Below are 14911 nucleotides of genomic sequence, written 5' to 3' on the forward strand. Positions count from 1 at the left end.
ATCACGACGACAGTGCGCTAAAATAAAACTCCTTGGCTTTGTCGTCGCTTATAATCTTGCCGGAAACTTTTGTTCAATTTTTTTCCCCGTCTCTCATCCATTCTTGATCATAAAACGCGTGGAATGGAGGTCCCAACTTTCTTGCTGTGGAGTCTTGCGCTGCTCTTCGTTGGAGGGGATATTTTCACCAGGTGAGATCAGCTCAGTTCTCGCAGGTGTCTCATTACTATTGACATACAGTGTGTTGCTTGTGCAGAGCGTTCAAAAACGCGAAGAGTAGGATGTGATAAGTATTAGTTATCAATTAGTCTACATTCACCTAAAACTAGTAAAATATGTAAAATATGGCAGATTGGAGCTTAAAGATCTGCAAAGATATACAGTATATAAATGCACAGCAGGGTTAAAGCTAAGTATAATATGACTTTCCCCTGAAGAGTCTGTCCATACCCACAAACAGAAGTCTGCTTTCACCTCTACTTTACCCCCTGGGCGCATGGACCTGATGACACTATTTGCATAATGCATATGCATAGAAATACATGATTGTATTTTTTTGTGGTAATGCAAACGAAGTGAGGCGTGTGGGCGTGTTGTTGTGTAGCAGATGTAACCCACCTCAGGCCTATTTGACAATCAGATGATGAAATGATGCACATGGAGTAAAGCAGGCCAGTTTTCAAGAGGAAAACTGTTAACTTTGACCAAGGAAACCCTCTGTATGTCCAGTTTGGATAGAAAAACGGAGGGATTTATAAACAGCTGCCATCATCTTTAGCCTTTGCTGCTGAATTTGGTTAAATTCCCTTAAGTTATGTCCATATTCTAGTCCTTAAAAATAAACAGATTGAACTGTGGAATGGTGGAACTGAAGTAAATTGATAAAAGAATTTGCCTGATGCTAAGAAAACTGAACACAGAAGGATTTAAGATCAATTACACAGTCATCACATACAATTTAATTCAACCCTCAAATTCAGCATTCTAAAAAAGAACCCTATCACACATAGCCTATGCTATATTTACTTTACAAGTAACACAGTTTAGTTCCAATTTTCTTTGTGTAGATCGGCTTTGGTCATCTTCATGGTTCAGATTTATAATGACAAATGACCCATTCCTACCTCATCCCTTCTACAGACAGCCTGTTCTGTCACTGTTGATTCCATTGTGTATGTTAGTTCCATTCACTCTTACTCATCGAGAACTAACAAGTGCCCTCTTGGTAAATTACAGCCATTAATGCGTTAAATTTTACATATTGTTGTACAGGGTGGCACGGTGGTCCAGTGGGTAGCACTGCTACCTCACAGCAAGAATGTTCTGGGTTTGAGTCCTTTATGTGTGGAGTTGATATGTTCTACCTGGAACCGCGTGAGTTCTTTGTGGGTTTTCCGGCTTCCTCCCGCGTCCAAAAAGATACAACTTAAGTTAATTTATCACCATCCAATTGTCCATAGGTGTGAGCATGCATGGTTGTTTTACTTTTGCGTGGCCCTGCAATGAGCTGGCATTTCATCCGGGGTGGACACTACATCTCACCCATAGCCAACTGAGAAAGGCTCCAGCAGACCCATGGCCCGCAAGGTAGATAAGTTGCTGTGAAGAAAATGGAAGGATGGCTATCCATCAAAAAAAGACCAAATTCATTCATTCATTCATTGTCTACTGCTTCATCCCCTGTGGCAGGTGGCGAGGGCCAGGAGCCTATCCCAGCTGGCTGAGGGCGTGAGGCGGGGAAAACTACTGGGCGCAATGACAGTGCATTGCAGAGCCACACAGAGCCACAGACAAGCACGCATACACACTCATACGTACGGGCAATTTGAGACCGCCAAATCAACCTGAAGCCCATGTTTTTGGAGATGGGAGGAAGCCAGGGAACACAGCGAGAACCCACACAGACACGGGGAGGACATGCAAATTCCGTACAGAACGGGACGCAAACCCGGAACTGCCTTGCTATGCGGTGACAGCGCTACCCACTGTGCCACCATGCCGCCTATTTCTTAATTTAATTGTAATTTAGTTTTAAATTTGTACAGAAACAGTATTAATGATAGTGAAATACAAAATGAAAATATATTATACTTTAAGAAAGGCAGTTTGCCCATAAAACCCACTAGCATTCTGCTAGTAATTGCTGATTGGTTAGTTAAAGACTCATGACTGGACTTGATAACCTTTCTTGGAGTTGCCCGGAAACTGAAGACATTTATGAAATTGAATTGAACAAATATGTAAAATAGATTTTTTTTGTGGAATATAAATGTAGATATTGTAATATCAGAGCTATTCCATTGGCAAAACCATTAAGGATTGTGCTGTCAAGTGGATTGATATGTCTGGCCTCACAGTTACTTTATTGAAGGCATTTATCAACAATTCAAGTCACAAAAAATGATTTGGAGGACCTACATTCCTCTGTCAGATAGTTTTATGTCAATAAATTAAATTTGTGGATTCATCAGTAATTTATAATGTGAATGATGTCCTCCAAATAGTGAGACATGCTGACACATTTTTACTTGTTTTTCTTCTTCAACAGAAAACAGTCACATTTTTGGGGTAGTTCATTCTATTCAAACCAAATACACGTATGACATTGGCTCTGGAGAAACATTATGGGTCGCTTTAATGTCAGCATTAAAGAATTATGCTGACATAATGGTGAAGACTATGTCAGAAGTGAGAAAGAGAAAACAACTCTATGTCCACTAGATAGATAGATAGATAGATAGATAGATAGATAGATAGATAGATAGATAGATAGATAGATAGATACTTCACTATGTCTTTAATGACCTCAGACTACAGCTGTGTGCATCATGCATCTTGCCATGTTAAATTTCTCACACGTATTACCACAACTTATTTTACCGATTTTGTTGATGTTGAAAATATTTATTGTGGAATATATTGAAACATGAAAATATGTGGGAATATATACACAAATACACTATTTGAAACTGATTTATAAAGTTTCACATGTCATCGGATCTGTATCTGTGTACCATCAGATGTGAGGGGACCCAAATCTAACTCAGAAAGAATGGATTTTTTAATTGTCATCTAAAACAAAAACTAATTTGTGGCACAACAGATGGGAATAGGGATTGAGTCATGTCAGAACTTATTATGTGAATGTAGCCTCTGGGTCTGGGAAGTGAAGCCAATTCAGAATAGCATTTACCCGACATTCTTCCTAATGGCAAGCAGTGGGTGACTTTCTTTTCCATAAAGAACTTTAATTGTACACAATTGAGCAGGGGATTGTGAAGTTGCCAATGTGAGTTAGTCCAGAGCCTCTTAAATCAGGTTTTGGTTTCATGTGGGAGTTACCAGCGGATGCAGAGGGAAATGTCCACAAGAAGGCCATGTTTTCATCACTGACAGGTGCAGATTATCAGTCTGCCTCAGTAATGCAGAGCAGTGTTTAGCAAACGCTCTCATTTTTAACATGACGATCCATCAAGACACAACAAACATTAACTATTAATTGCAAGAATTGTTAATGATAAAACTGTATCATACAAGAGAAACCAGCGAGTCACCTCTCAGTGAATGATGTCCACATTGTTGTGAGAAATTATTAATTATGTGAGAACTATTTAAAACAGTTTTGTGTCTCACGTAAGTCCGAGACTCACGGAACCAAGCGCACTTCCGGATGCCGTCAGCCAATAGAATGCGCGTACGGTATCATGTGACTGCCGACCAAAAATTCGCAATGAGATGAAGTCTCGAGCTTTGATGTGCAAATGAGCGAGGGTGTACTCTATTCAGTTTCTATTTGTTGTTTACTGCATTTTGAGTCAGCGGAGTGAATGAACAATTCAGGCTGCAGCTACCTTCTGTCAGATCCAGGGGCGATTAGGTCACTTTTATAGATAAGTGTGCATAGTGTCACCAAGGTCTTTGCCAGCTCTATCTCTCACTCATGCAGCCTCACTCTCTCACCTAAATACAATCACTATTGACTCCTTAAAATCATGATGGCCATGGTCAAAATGCAACCCTCACAACTTCAAACTGGTAGCCAAACCATGAGGTTTGGCTACCAACAGAGTGGCCATTCCTGTTATACAGTCACTGAAAAGGACTGAGTATGAAAAAGCTTAAGCTTTGATGGAAATTTTGACAAATAATTTGTATGACTCACCAGCAGAGGGAGTACCAGATAATGTAATTGGATTTTCCTGCCTCTATTGTCTGCTGCTACGGTTATTTTGTTCTCAGTACAATGCAGAGTGTAGGCTTTTTGTGGCATTTTCCTTTGTTTCAGCCCTCCATCTCTCAGACAATCACCCATGTACACACATAGTTCTGGTTTGCCTTTGGTGGCTTCTCTCCTCCGAAAAGAAAAAAAACAACAACTCTTTTGCTCTTCATTTTTCCATTTCACAGCATTTCACAGCCATCTTTGATGAGGCATTTATTTCCTTCTTAAATTGTCCATATGCTTAACTTCACCAAATGCAATGCCTGTAAAGGCTGGGTGGAAGGATAACTGTGTTTGGACTATAGTACATACCAGTGATGTGCGGTAAGGTTCATGGCTGGTGAGGCACTGATTTCCTTGTGATTAGATTTACAAACACATGAACCTACAGTGTAGCTTATTCACAATTATTAATCAACAGTGAGTGGATTGTTCTTAGTCTTATAGCTGAATTATTTACACGTACAAACTAACACACAAATAAGCACATTTGATTTAAAAAAAACCCTTATGTTGTTACCTGTTGTTATGTTATGTTGTTACATTTTTGTTTACGTTTGTTACGTTTATATGTTATAAAGTCCATGCGCCGCTCCTTCTGAACAAAAGCAGCGAAAAAAAAATTGGGTTTAGATATGTAATCCTCCGTTTTTGTAGTAAGGCAAAGCGAGCGGAAAAAAAAAGAATTGCTGTAGTCTGCAGTCACTTCTGCGGCCGAGGAAGAGGAATCCTCGGCCGAATCTCTGGGATCCCCAACGGCCCCTACCATGAGGCGCGAGAACTGCGGGCCTCACCTAGTACCTTTTCCCAGCCGTTTCAGGACCGCTCATCTCAAGAAAGACGTTACACACATGCAGTTGTTGACAAAAAAACACTGTACATTATATACATTATCTAAATAATGGAAATTTACGTCATAGAGCAAACGTGTTTGAACATTTTAATAGCGACGTATAGAGAGATAGCATTACGGTCTCACTGTTTAGCTATCAGCACAGCTAGTCGAGTCATTGCGCAATTCATGGCGAGTCTCAGCTGGCTGGTGTCTCACCGCAAGTTTCTTCTCGGTATTTCAGCGGTAGATGTGAAAATTCAGCGATTGTGAGTGAAAATAACGTAAAATTGGTGATTTTAAATGAAAAATAACTTTATTATACGCATCACTAGATACATATAACCATTTAATTTATTTCTTCCTTTTTTACATTTTTTTCTTTCATGATGGCAGGTGAGTGCGTGCCTCGCCTGCCTACCCTGACAGCACGTCACTGGAATGAACTAACATATTGTGCAAAAGCACATAGCCTCAGAGGATGTTTTAAAATCAGTGTTTATAACTAAATGTGTCTTGTAATATGAAAAAAAATATATCAGGAAATGGTGCTGTACAGTACAGTACAGACTTTTAATCATTTTAACTGAAAACAAAACTCTTAAAATGACCAAACCCACACCTTTGCTTGGAGGTCAAATCCAAAAACATAGCTGGGAGTTAAGGAAGTACAGAAAGTGTCATTCCCATCTACTTACCTCCAAAGTGTATTGTCTCCTGAACATTAAACTGTGATGTCAGACACTGACGTTGTAACAACATGATCTAGAAAACAACACGTTGTAAGGTGTGACAGTTAGCAGAGGGTTAGTCATGGGCAGTACTGTAGCCTGAATTGTTGAGAGAATAAGAGCTCATTGTCTCCCTACCCTCTCATGTCAGTGCCCATATCCCTAGTCGCAGTGCTTGTTTCCACAGTAAAGCAAAGATGTAGATGCGTAGATGGAACACATATGGCAACAGATATCCAAACATCTCTGTGTGATAAATTTGGGGGGAGGCTAGAAAATCGGGACTGGGTTTTTACGTGCTTTTGTAAATGTCACATAATCTCATGAGTCTAGCTGCCATACAATGAGTCTGATTTGGCCAGTGCATATTTATCTTGTTCTTGCATGAAGTGATAAACTTTCAAAAAAATTTCAAAATTTTGAACACAAGACAGGAGGCATCCTTGAAATTTTTTTAAATTTAAATTTTTTGGTGAGTTTCAGTAATACTCATATTGTGTCAGATCTGGAAATTGCCTGTTCGTCTACTTGTGAGCTATCTATTTGGATGTGTAGAAGATCATCACTTAACATTAGATCCTGTTGGCATGTTAGGATATTTAAATAATTAGGTTGTTTAAGCCACTGCTGCTCAGGGAAAATGGCTAAAATGTCAGCCATGCACATTTCTGTTCTTGGTGCATCATTGTTGGTAACCATTTCACATTTTCCTCGTTAATGGTGTGCCAACCACCCAGATCCCATTCTCTGTCAATCACAATGATCATTTTTACGACCTGTCTTTCCAATCTGTTATCTGGGCACAACATTAGACCTATTGTACATACAATGCAAACCAGCACTCCTCATCAGCTAAAAGTTCTGCTCAGAGGATTGGAAAACAGAGGCAGAGGGTTTCCTGACCAAGGTTCCAAATGAAGATGGCAAACTCTGCTTTAATAGCAACGCACTGCATGTAGGTGAGCAGGTGGGTGGCAGAGTAAGAAGGTCCTGGGTTTAAATCCTCTGAGGACCTGCCTGGTCTCCCCCATGTCTGTATGGGTTCCCCTTCAAGTTCCCCAGCTTTCTACCCCCAAACCCCAAAAACACAGAGTAGAGGTGAAGTAGCGACTTTAAATGTATTGTTGGTGTCAATGTGAGTGTAATTAGTTGTTCGTCTTTCATTGTGACCCAAATGAAGTGTACCCGTCCTCTCTGCCGATGTCTGCTGGGATATGTTCCAGCCACCCTGTAACCCTACACAGGATAAGTGGTGACAGAAGACGGATGGATGTGGATGTTGGGTTTTATTTATGTTAATGACAAAAACACATTTTAATAGCTTAGGAAATAAGTGTACCCCTTTGAGCATTACACCTTATTTTTCAAGCAGATTGTTTTTACAGGATATATCAATGCACGTCCACTATGGACAATAGGTGATAGATCATACAAACTTTGCACGGAATCAAACCAGGAACCTACTTGCTGTGAGGCAACAGTGCTACCCACTGCGCCATCTTGCGGTCCAGTCTTATGTAGTAGTGTATTAATCATTATTATTCGTAATATTGTGCTCACATGATGTATATTTTTAATTCAAATTTTTTTTAAAAAATAAAAAATGATCAGAAGCAGAGGTTAACAGTAAAACGTAAAAAAGATATTAATTAAAATGTATAATATCTAACAGGAGATACTATTTCATCTCACAATTTGGACAGGCGATCTGAGGGTTTGTTAGAGCTTCTGGGAAAGTTAAGGAGAGGCGGTGGGACATGTCATATTTTTCATACACATATGAGATGTATAGTTTAGTGACAGTTGATGCAGTCGGCTTTAAACCCAATAGTTTGTTGTCTGTCTGGTCTGACACAGTTGTCCTCAAACCTGCACTAAAGTGACACAGTGCTCCCAGCTAATCTGTGTAAGAGGCTGAGTCAGCGACTAATCCCTCCAACTGTCCAGAGAGCACATTTAACAATAACATAGTGATGCGATCACCTTTCTTGGCTGCAGGAACTAAAGTCTGAGTCCTCTGGCAGCAGGATGAGGTGATGCAGGGGACAATTTAGTGTTTCCACTAAAAGCCTCCCTGTCGTTTTAAGGTGATGCACATGCAAACAGCAATAGGCTTATACCCATAATGCTGTAGTTCAATCAGCTGAATTTGCTCACATACATTTGTATGCATTGATATGACAGGGAAAGGTTTTCAGAATCAAAATAAAACCTTTTGACAGAAAATGACTGATTGATAATCTACGCTTCACTTTATTAAAATCTGACTTATTTTGCTATGCAGGAATTTCATTTTAATTCCTGTAAATATGGATAAAGTCCTTATGCGGTATTTAAAGCTTTGTCTGTAAATGCTGCACTTTATATGATTAAATTCTTTAATATATGGTGTACACACACACACGCGCGCACGCACGCACATACACACACACACACACACACACACACACACACACACACACACACACACACACAGACAGTAGTTTTATGCGCCATAACTTTACATATGTGATACACACAGATACGAATGAGTGCCCTTTGCATCTGGATGAGATGCTTAAGCAGTGTGGTATCCATGGACAACAGACATGGCATCTACCTGTCATGTTATTTCCATGATGATTACACATACTGGGCACGAAAGTCACCTAAAAAAATTGAAAATTTAAATCCAAGTGCAGTCAAGATTCCTTTGGTAGTAACATGATGTTCATACTGTACAAACAGTGGGGAAAGCTATTTAAGGACAAACACAACTTTTAAAGCAAGCAGATGATTCACTGATCTGAACATTAACCCTGCAGCATTTTGCACTCTGATAAAGAGAAACCTGCTGTGCTGTAACTTCTTTCGACAAACAGCTACGTCCTGCACAGCATGTTTCTGCAGCAGATGCCGTCCTTTACATCAGGAAGGGATAGAAGCTCTCTTAGAAAGACAACAATGTGAATGAAGATCAGTGATGCTCACTCTCTTCAAGTTTCATTCAGCGAGACACAAGCTGCTGTCTTATGATTTAGTGGGTAGTAAAAAACATACAAAAACCTACATAATGGAAAATAAACTAATCAAGAGAAGGTTAAGGATGACCATGATATCAGGAGGATGTTCAGACTCTCCACCACATGGTAGAAACACAATTTTTATGTATATAATAATAGATTCCTTACCAAATTCTGAAAGCATTTTAAAAACTTAGAAAGGATTTATGCTTCAAACACAGAAGCTCAACCTGATGTTGAGATATGGATGTATTCGACAAAACCATCAGTACCAGAAAAGCTGGCCTTGTGGCCAGCTGGATTGATGGTCATAAATCCTGCTCCGTCCATGTCAGAAAGGACATCTGTCTCATAAAGGTTTTTCAGCAACAGATAATTGCTGTACCAGTTACTATCATGCTGATAAATTTTCAAGTGTTCATTATTTTGACAAGCAGTGGCTCAGTGGTAAAGTGGGCGGTAAAGCGGGTCGTCCTATGATTCAAGATTGGCGGTTCAATTCCCGCTCCCGCCCCCCAAAAAAAATACCCGGAGGTGAGCTGACAGTGGGAGGTGTCAGCTCACCTCCGGAGCACTGCCGAGGCACCCTTGAGCAAGGTGCCGTCCCCTTTACAAATTGCTCATTTGAGGCGCACCAAGAAGGAGCTGCCTGCCACTGTACCTCCCTTGCATGCCTTCAGGCCCCCTTGTGTGTGGTTGTGTGTATTACAGGGGCCTGTACATACTAATACGCATGCGTGTGATTGATTGACTAGCAAAAACTAGTGTGTGTGTTCTTAATTGCCCTTCGGGGATTAAAACAGTGTATTAAATTAAAATTAATGAGTGGGAGATAGGTCTCAGTGCTCCACAGTGTGGATGCAGACACCATGCTCTGGTGGGGTATCATTTTAAAGTGAGATGAAGTGGGAACATTCTCACCTGATAGATACCCAAACCTGTCAGTCTATCAATAATCACGTTTGTAGACTAAATCCAAACAAAGATAAATAGGGTCACTGTCACAGAGTATACAGGCTCTATCTGACTCGCCTCCCTTAGGTACATCTTGTGGTTTTTTGTAGCTCTATTTCCATTGTATGATAGTATCTCTTGCATGAAATTACCAAGGCATAGTCTTCAACAACACACACACCTCTTGTGAGCATCTTACTAGCTGTTCAGCACAGGAATGTTTACAAGGCCTCAGTGTAGCAGGAACATTATAATAGGATTGCTAAAGTTGCTCAGTTATTTGAGTATTGTGGCCATTGATTTGTAATATACAAGATATTACATGAGTGCGAGGCATTGAACAATCAGTGGCTCTCATATTTTTGACCTCATAGTTTCTGCTTGGCTCTTTTGGAACCGCAATGGAGGTGGACAGGGCTAACGCTCAGACAGAAAATTTTGGAATATTGATTCTAAAACTGAACTAAACCCTCACCCCACCTGTGAAAAAATTTTCAACAAACAAAGAGGCAAAAATAAGTAGGAATATTCTCAACAGAGACCCTAGAATCATACTCAGTGGTGTAATCTAAATTCTATAATAATTAAGTCCAAGCAAGGCTCCACTGTCCTGATCTCAGGGTCGGGTTAGTGTCTGAGCGGCAGCTTGAACAAAAACAAAACACACATCTGAAATGTGAAGGAGCTTCTGTGCAGCCGGCTTTCCAAACAGACTGTATACGAAGTCAGAAATCTCTTTTCACAGACTGCCAAAAGCTAAAGAAAAGAGGATGATGCATTTCACAAAAACAGCTGGAATTCAGTTGCAGCTCAGCTGAGCGTCAGCGATCGGCAAATCCTTTAAGATATCTTGTTTGTCAAGAAGGTTGTGGGCCAAAGTTGTCCTGATGTCAGATATGGTAATGAGATTCTCATTGAGTCATTGTGAATCCACACTCTGGATGTAATGGCAAACATCTACATTGCTGCTGAGAACATATCTCTCCAGGATGTAATGATTACGTTTTTACAAACATGTCCAAAACCAGCCAGAATCTATTGGTGTCCTCATCACAAACAAATCCTGCCTTGAAGTAAGACCAAGAATCACGTCTTTAGTATGCCAACAGACTGCGTGTTATTTTTCCCTGGCGTCCAAATCAGATCCATATTAATACGATTGAAAAACAACCCATTATCTACCGATTATTTACTCTTTGTTAATTATCTCCCTGTCAGTTTGAACAGCTGCCCATTGACATGCACTACTTTTTAATGTTTAATTATGATTTATCCAAATGGATATCACCACTGCTCATACCAGACTGATGCCAGTAAAACAAATGAAACGACGAGTCACGGTGAGGATCACAGGCCTGGCATTCTGCTCCTGTTCAGGTAGCTTGCAGTGTAAGCACATAAAACTAATTGCGCCTGTTAGTCTGCGCTGCACATTACGCTCACAAGAGACGTCATGAATTTGAAAGAGGTGGCTGCTCTTCGTCTGTCCTCTTCTCCGTCTCGTCTTCCCATCTGTTTAATGTCACCTCATAAACAGACAGGTGCAAATTCACCCTCCGGAGAGACGTTCAATAAAAGGCAGAAGAAAGGGAAGCACAAGTGTTTCTTGTGGATAGAGGGATATAGAAATAGAGGTGTGCATACATTTATTGAGAGATACTGTACTATTCAACTGTTTATGCAGTTGGATGATAAACTCTTTAACCCAAAATGTCTATTAAGTTTATTGGCAAAATATGTTATTATTATTAATGATTAAATCACACAGTAATTGTTCAAATAGAAGGTTCACAGAACTGTCTTTCCCCACTTTCACAACAGAAAATGATACTTTTGATAACAATTCCCTCATGATGGCACACATTATCAAATCAGATGTCTTTAAAACAGTGTGCCAACCTTCAGGTGTACTGCAGAAGAAGAATCCTAATAAAGACATCAACACATGACATTTTTAAAATTGAATTGAACTGAATTAAATAACGAAGTGTTATAACAGCCAAAGAATGATATACAAAGTCCCGGAGACGCTCGTCATTAAGGTGTTGTATTAGTTTTCAGTAAACATTTTGTTTGGCATTTGGGTAAAAGACATATTTTTTGCATTGAGCTCCTTAAATCATTCTTTTTTGACATGATTGTTGGAAACAGATGATTAATACTTAATGTAAAGCTTTTAGCCAACTACATCAGGTGGAGATGGAGGATCTAAAATACAATCTTGAGAAAAAAATGAAATAGACTGACATTTAAATATAAGTCTATCTTGCTTGCTTGGAGCAATTAGGGATTAGAAAAAACAACAGAATAGATACAAGATGGAATTAGTTAGTAAAAGCTTTCACGTTTTCAGTGAAGACGGTGTGTTTAGCATCGAAAATGTTTTGGTGTTCACAATAAGTGAAAGAAGTAGCAGCAGCCATCAGCATTCATTAGTAAGATTTTCAAAGAGAAAAGATGACTCTAGTGCTGCAATGAAAGTAATCTGTAATTATAAATGTAGACTCTGCTGAACTATTTTTGAGTTACAGTATTTTGACTCTTACAGCAGGGTTCTCCCAGCAGACGTTTGTTGTCTCATCCCCTGATTTTGTTTGACCTTGAAGTGTTAAAGGATGTTAAAGGTGATTGAAATGCTTTTTATTCCCAGATTTAGAAACTGCCAATTAGAGGAGAAATGCAGTTCTTACATGGAGAATAATTATATTTCTCAGTGTTCCATTTATTTCAGGCACAGTGATTGCCAAACTAAAAATACTTCTGCCGCTACGGAACCGATTCACTGAGAAAATGTTTGAAACACGGAAGATCCATTTTGTCATATTGACATTTTTTAATGTATAGGTCGGTTTTCCCTGTGGGTGTAAAGCAGACCAGCGTTCATTACACATTTATTTTCCAAACGAAGACTGCATCTGAACACACACACACACACACACACACACACACACACACACACACACACACACACACACACACACACACACACACACACGCGCGCACACACACACACACACACACACACACACACACACACACACACACACTTGTATTAATTTATTCTTTTATAGACAACGTGTGTTGATTAACCATATTAACCCCTGCCATGCTGTGTCTGTGTGTTCTGTGTGTTATTTGTGTATCTGCCCAGTTTGTTTACTACCTCTCTGTTTCAGAATGCAAACCTGCCCCCTGCTGGTGTTTGAGCCGTACTGCTGTTGTTTCATCCTGAGCTGTCACCGACCAGCTCTGGGCCGTCTGGCTGTCCTGAGGGCTAACAGGAGTCCTCTTTCATGAATGATAGTTTTAATTTCTCCTGCGGAGAGGTTAGAGGAGTAGTTACAAGCTACTTCAGTGGAGGTGTCACCATCCTGAACTGGGGACAGTAAAATAACTTGTTCTGATTAAAAGCCTGATTAAATGGGGACATGCAGCTTAACAAGAACCAATCTCCACCTGAATAAAAAGGTCCGGAGGCTTTGGGATTGAGTCACAGTGTGATGCTTAGCCTGATATTTGTGACATCTGAAGGCAGATTTGAATCTGCTGTCATGGTGCTCAGAGTGATGACACAGCTGAAGAAATGTCAACCAGCCTTTAACCAGTGTGGCTTTCATATGCAAATATCAGTCAGATAAGTGACAGGCTGCAGCGGATGGATGGATGATGCTTCCTCTTAACATGCAGCGCCTTAGAATGTGTCCCTATAAATGAAATGGCTGTTAATGATAACATATAATCATATTTAAACCCAAAATTTAAAAATATGAGCCTGACATAAGTCATTACATTAATAAAAACACAATGCAGCAATATAAAATTATATAATAACAGTAAAACATATAAAATGTATTTTACTGTTATCATTTTGGTAAACTTAAGATAACATTCACAGCTATTATGAAAGCTTTCACTGGCTTCATTCTATTATTTATAATTATATGGCACTTCTGGGTTCACAGTGAAGTTCAGGACTGTTCTGCACATCTACAAATCACAACACAATTTAATTGCATTGCAATTTTTTGCTATTTTTTTTAGGACTAACTGCACAAATTATGCCACACTAAAATTTAATGAGCTTGTAATCTAAAACACCATCTTAACAATAGTTTAAATGAATCTGTAATGTTAATGATTGGTTGCTGAAAGTCATAAAACCGTTGAGAAATGTCACCAGCGTCAAGGCTCCGTCGGTTCTGCAGTATTTTGGTGTCTATTAGCTCATAAACACCACCAGCCTCTTCACTAGCAGTAACAGCAGCTGTCCTCAGTGAAACATCTGTGAGAAATCCATTGTTCACTATTAGGTAGTGAACAGCTGCAGCGACTGAAGACATTTTCAGGAGTTGGTTGGATTCCCTCAAACCAAAAGGAGAAATAATCCAGGACTTGTGAAAAATTTAGACTTGACTTCAAATGAAGACTCATGTTGTTTTGCATCTGTTGGTAGTGATGAACTTGTTGCCATAACAACTTTAAAAGGCAAAATTGCTGCAATGCCGTTGGGTGAATAGCTGCTTCTTCTGTTCATTGTGGGAAAAAAAAGAAAACTATGATAATACAATAATGCAGCTTGAAATGAATTTAGATTTTTGACATTTTTCCTACCTAAAAATGCCTGCTTTTTCTGCTTGTTCCCTGTCACCCAGCATTACTGCAGACCTTACAGCCAGCTTACCTCACTATTTAAATTACTTGCTGTATTTGAGACACTGCCAGGCTGCTCTGTGGACACATGGCTTAGCTGGATGACCGCTGAAGGCTGCTGTGTTTGCTGTTTGTCTCTTTTAGGGCCATGCTGAGTGACATTGGGGACTATGTAGGTACAGACATTGAAATATCCTGGTTACCTAATCTGGATGATTTAATGAAAGGCTATGCCAGAAATTTTCGCCCTGGGATAGGAGGTGAGTATGAGATCTACTGCTCGTGGTGTTGGGTTGCATTTCACCCCCTCACATTTACAGCCATCCTTAGCATCACCCACTCAATGTTGCAGCGACATGGATGTTTGGATTTCCTTTGCCAATTATCCTGAGGGATGTTTTCATTGTCCACAAAGCTGTACCACAACCGATTTGACTTTTCAGTGAAGCGAAGCAAAAACATGTAGATGGAGAGTAGCTTTGCTGAAAGTATTACCAAGGACTTTACCCACCCTGAACAA

The 14911-nt window shown here is 39.7% G+C and overlaps 1 protein-coding gene across 2 annotated transcripts in view; it reads left to right on the top strand.

Annotated features, from left to right (window-relative positions):
• The window catches only part of gabrd (gamma-aminobutyric acid type A receptor subunit delta), a 23344-nt gene continuing 8433 nt past the window's right edge, over positions 1-14911 (top strand). The window contains exons 1-2 of one of the 2 annotated variants that reach the window (XM_068306437.1): positions 1-191; positions 14536-14651. In XM_068306437.1, the coding sequence (XP_068162538.1) occupies positions 124-191; positions 14536-14651 (184 nt within the window). In that variant the 5' untranslated portion in view covers positions 1-123. The remainder of the gene's footprint in view (positions 192-14535; positions 14652-14911) is intronic. The other variant, XM_068306448.1, reaches the window with a different exon arrangement.

The sequence above is a fragment of the Antennarius striatus genome, chromosome 2 (genome assembly GCF_040054535.1).
Source record: "Antennarius striatus isolate MH-2024 chromosome 2, ASM4005453v1, whole genome shotgun sequence".
Classification (NCBI taxonomy): Eukaryota; Metazoa; Chordata; class Actinopteri; order Lophiiformes; family Antennariidae; genus Antennarius; species Antennarius striatus.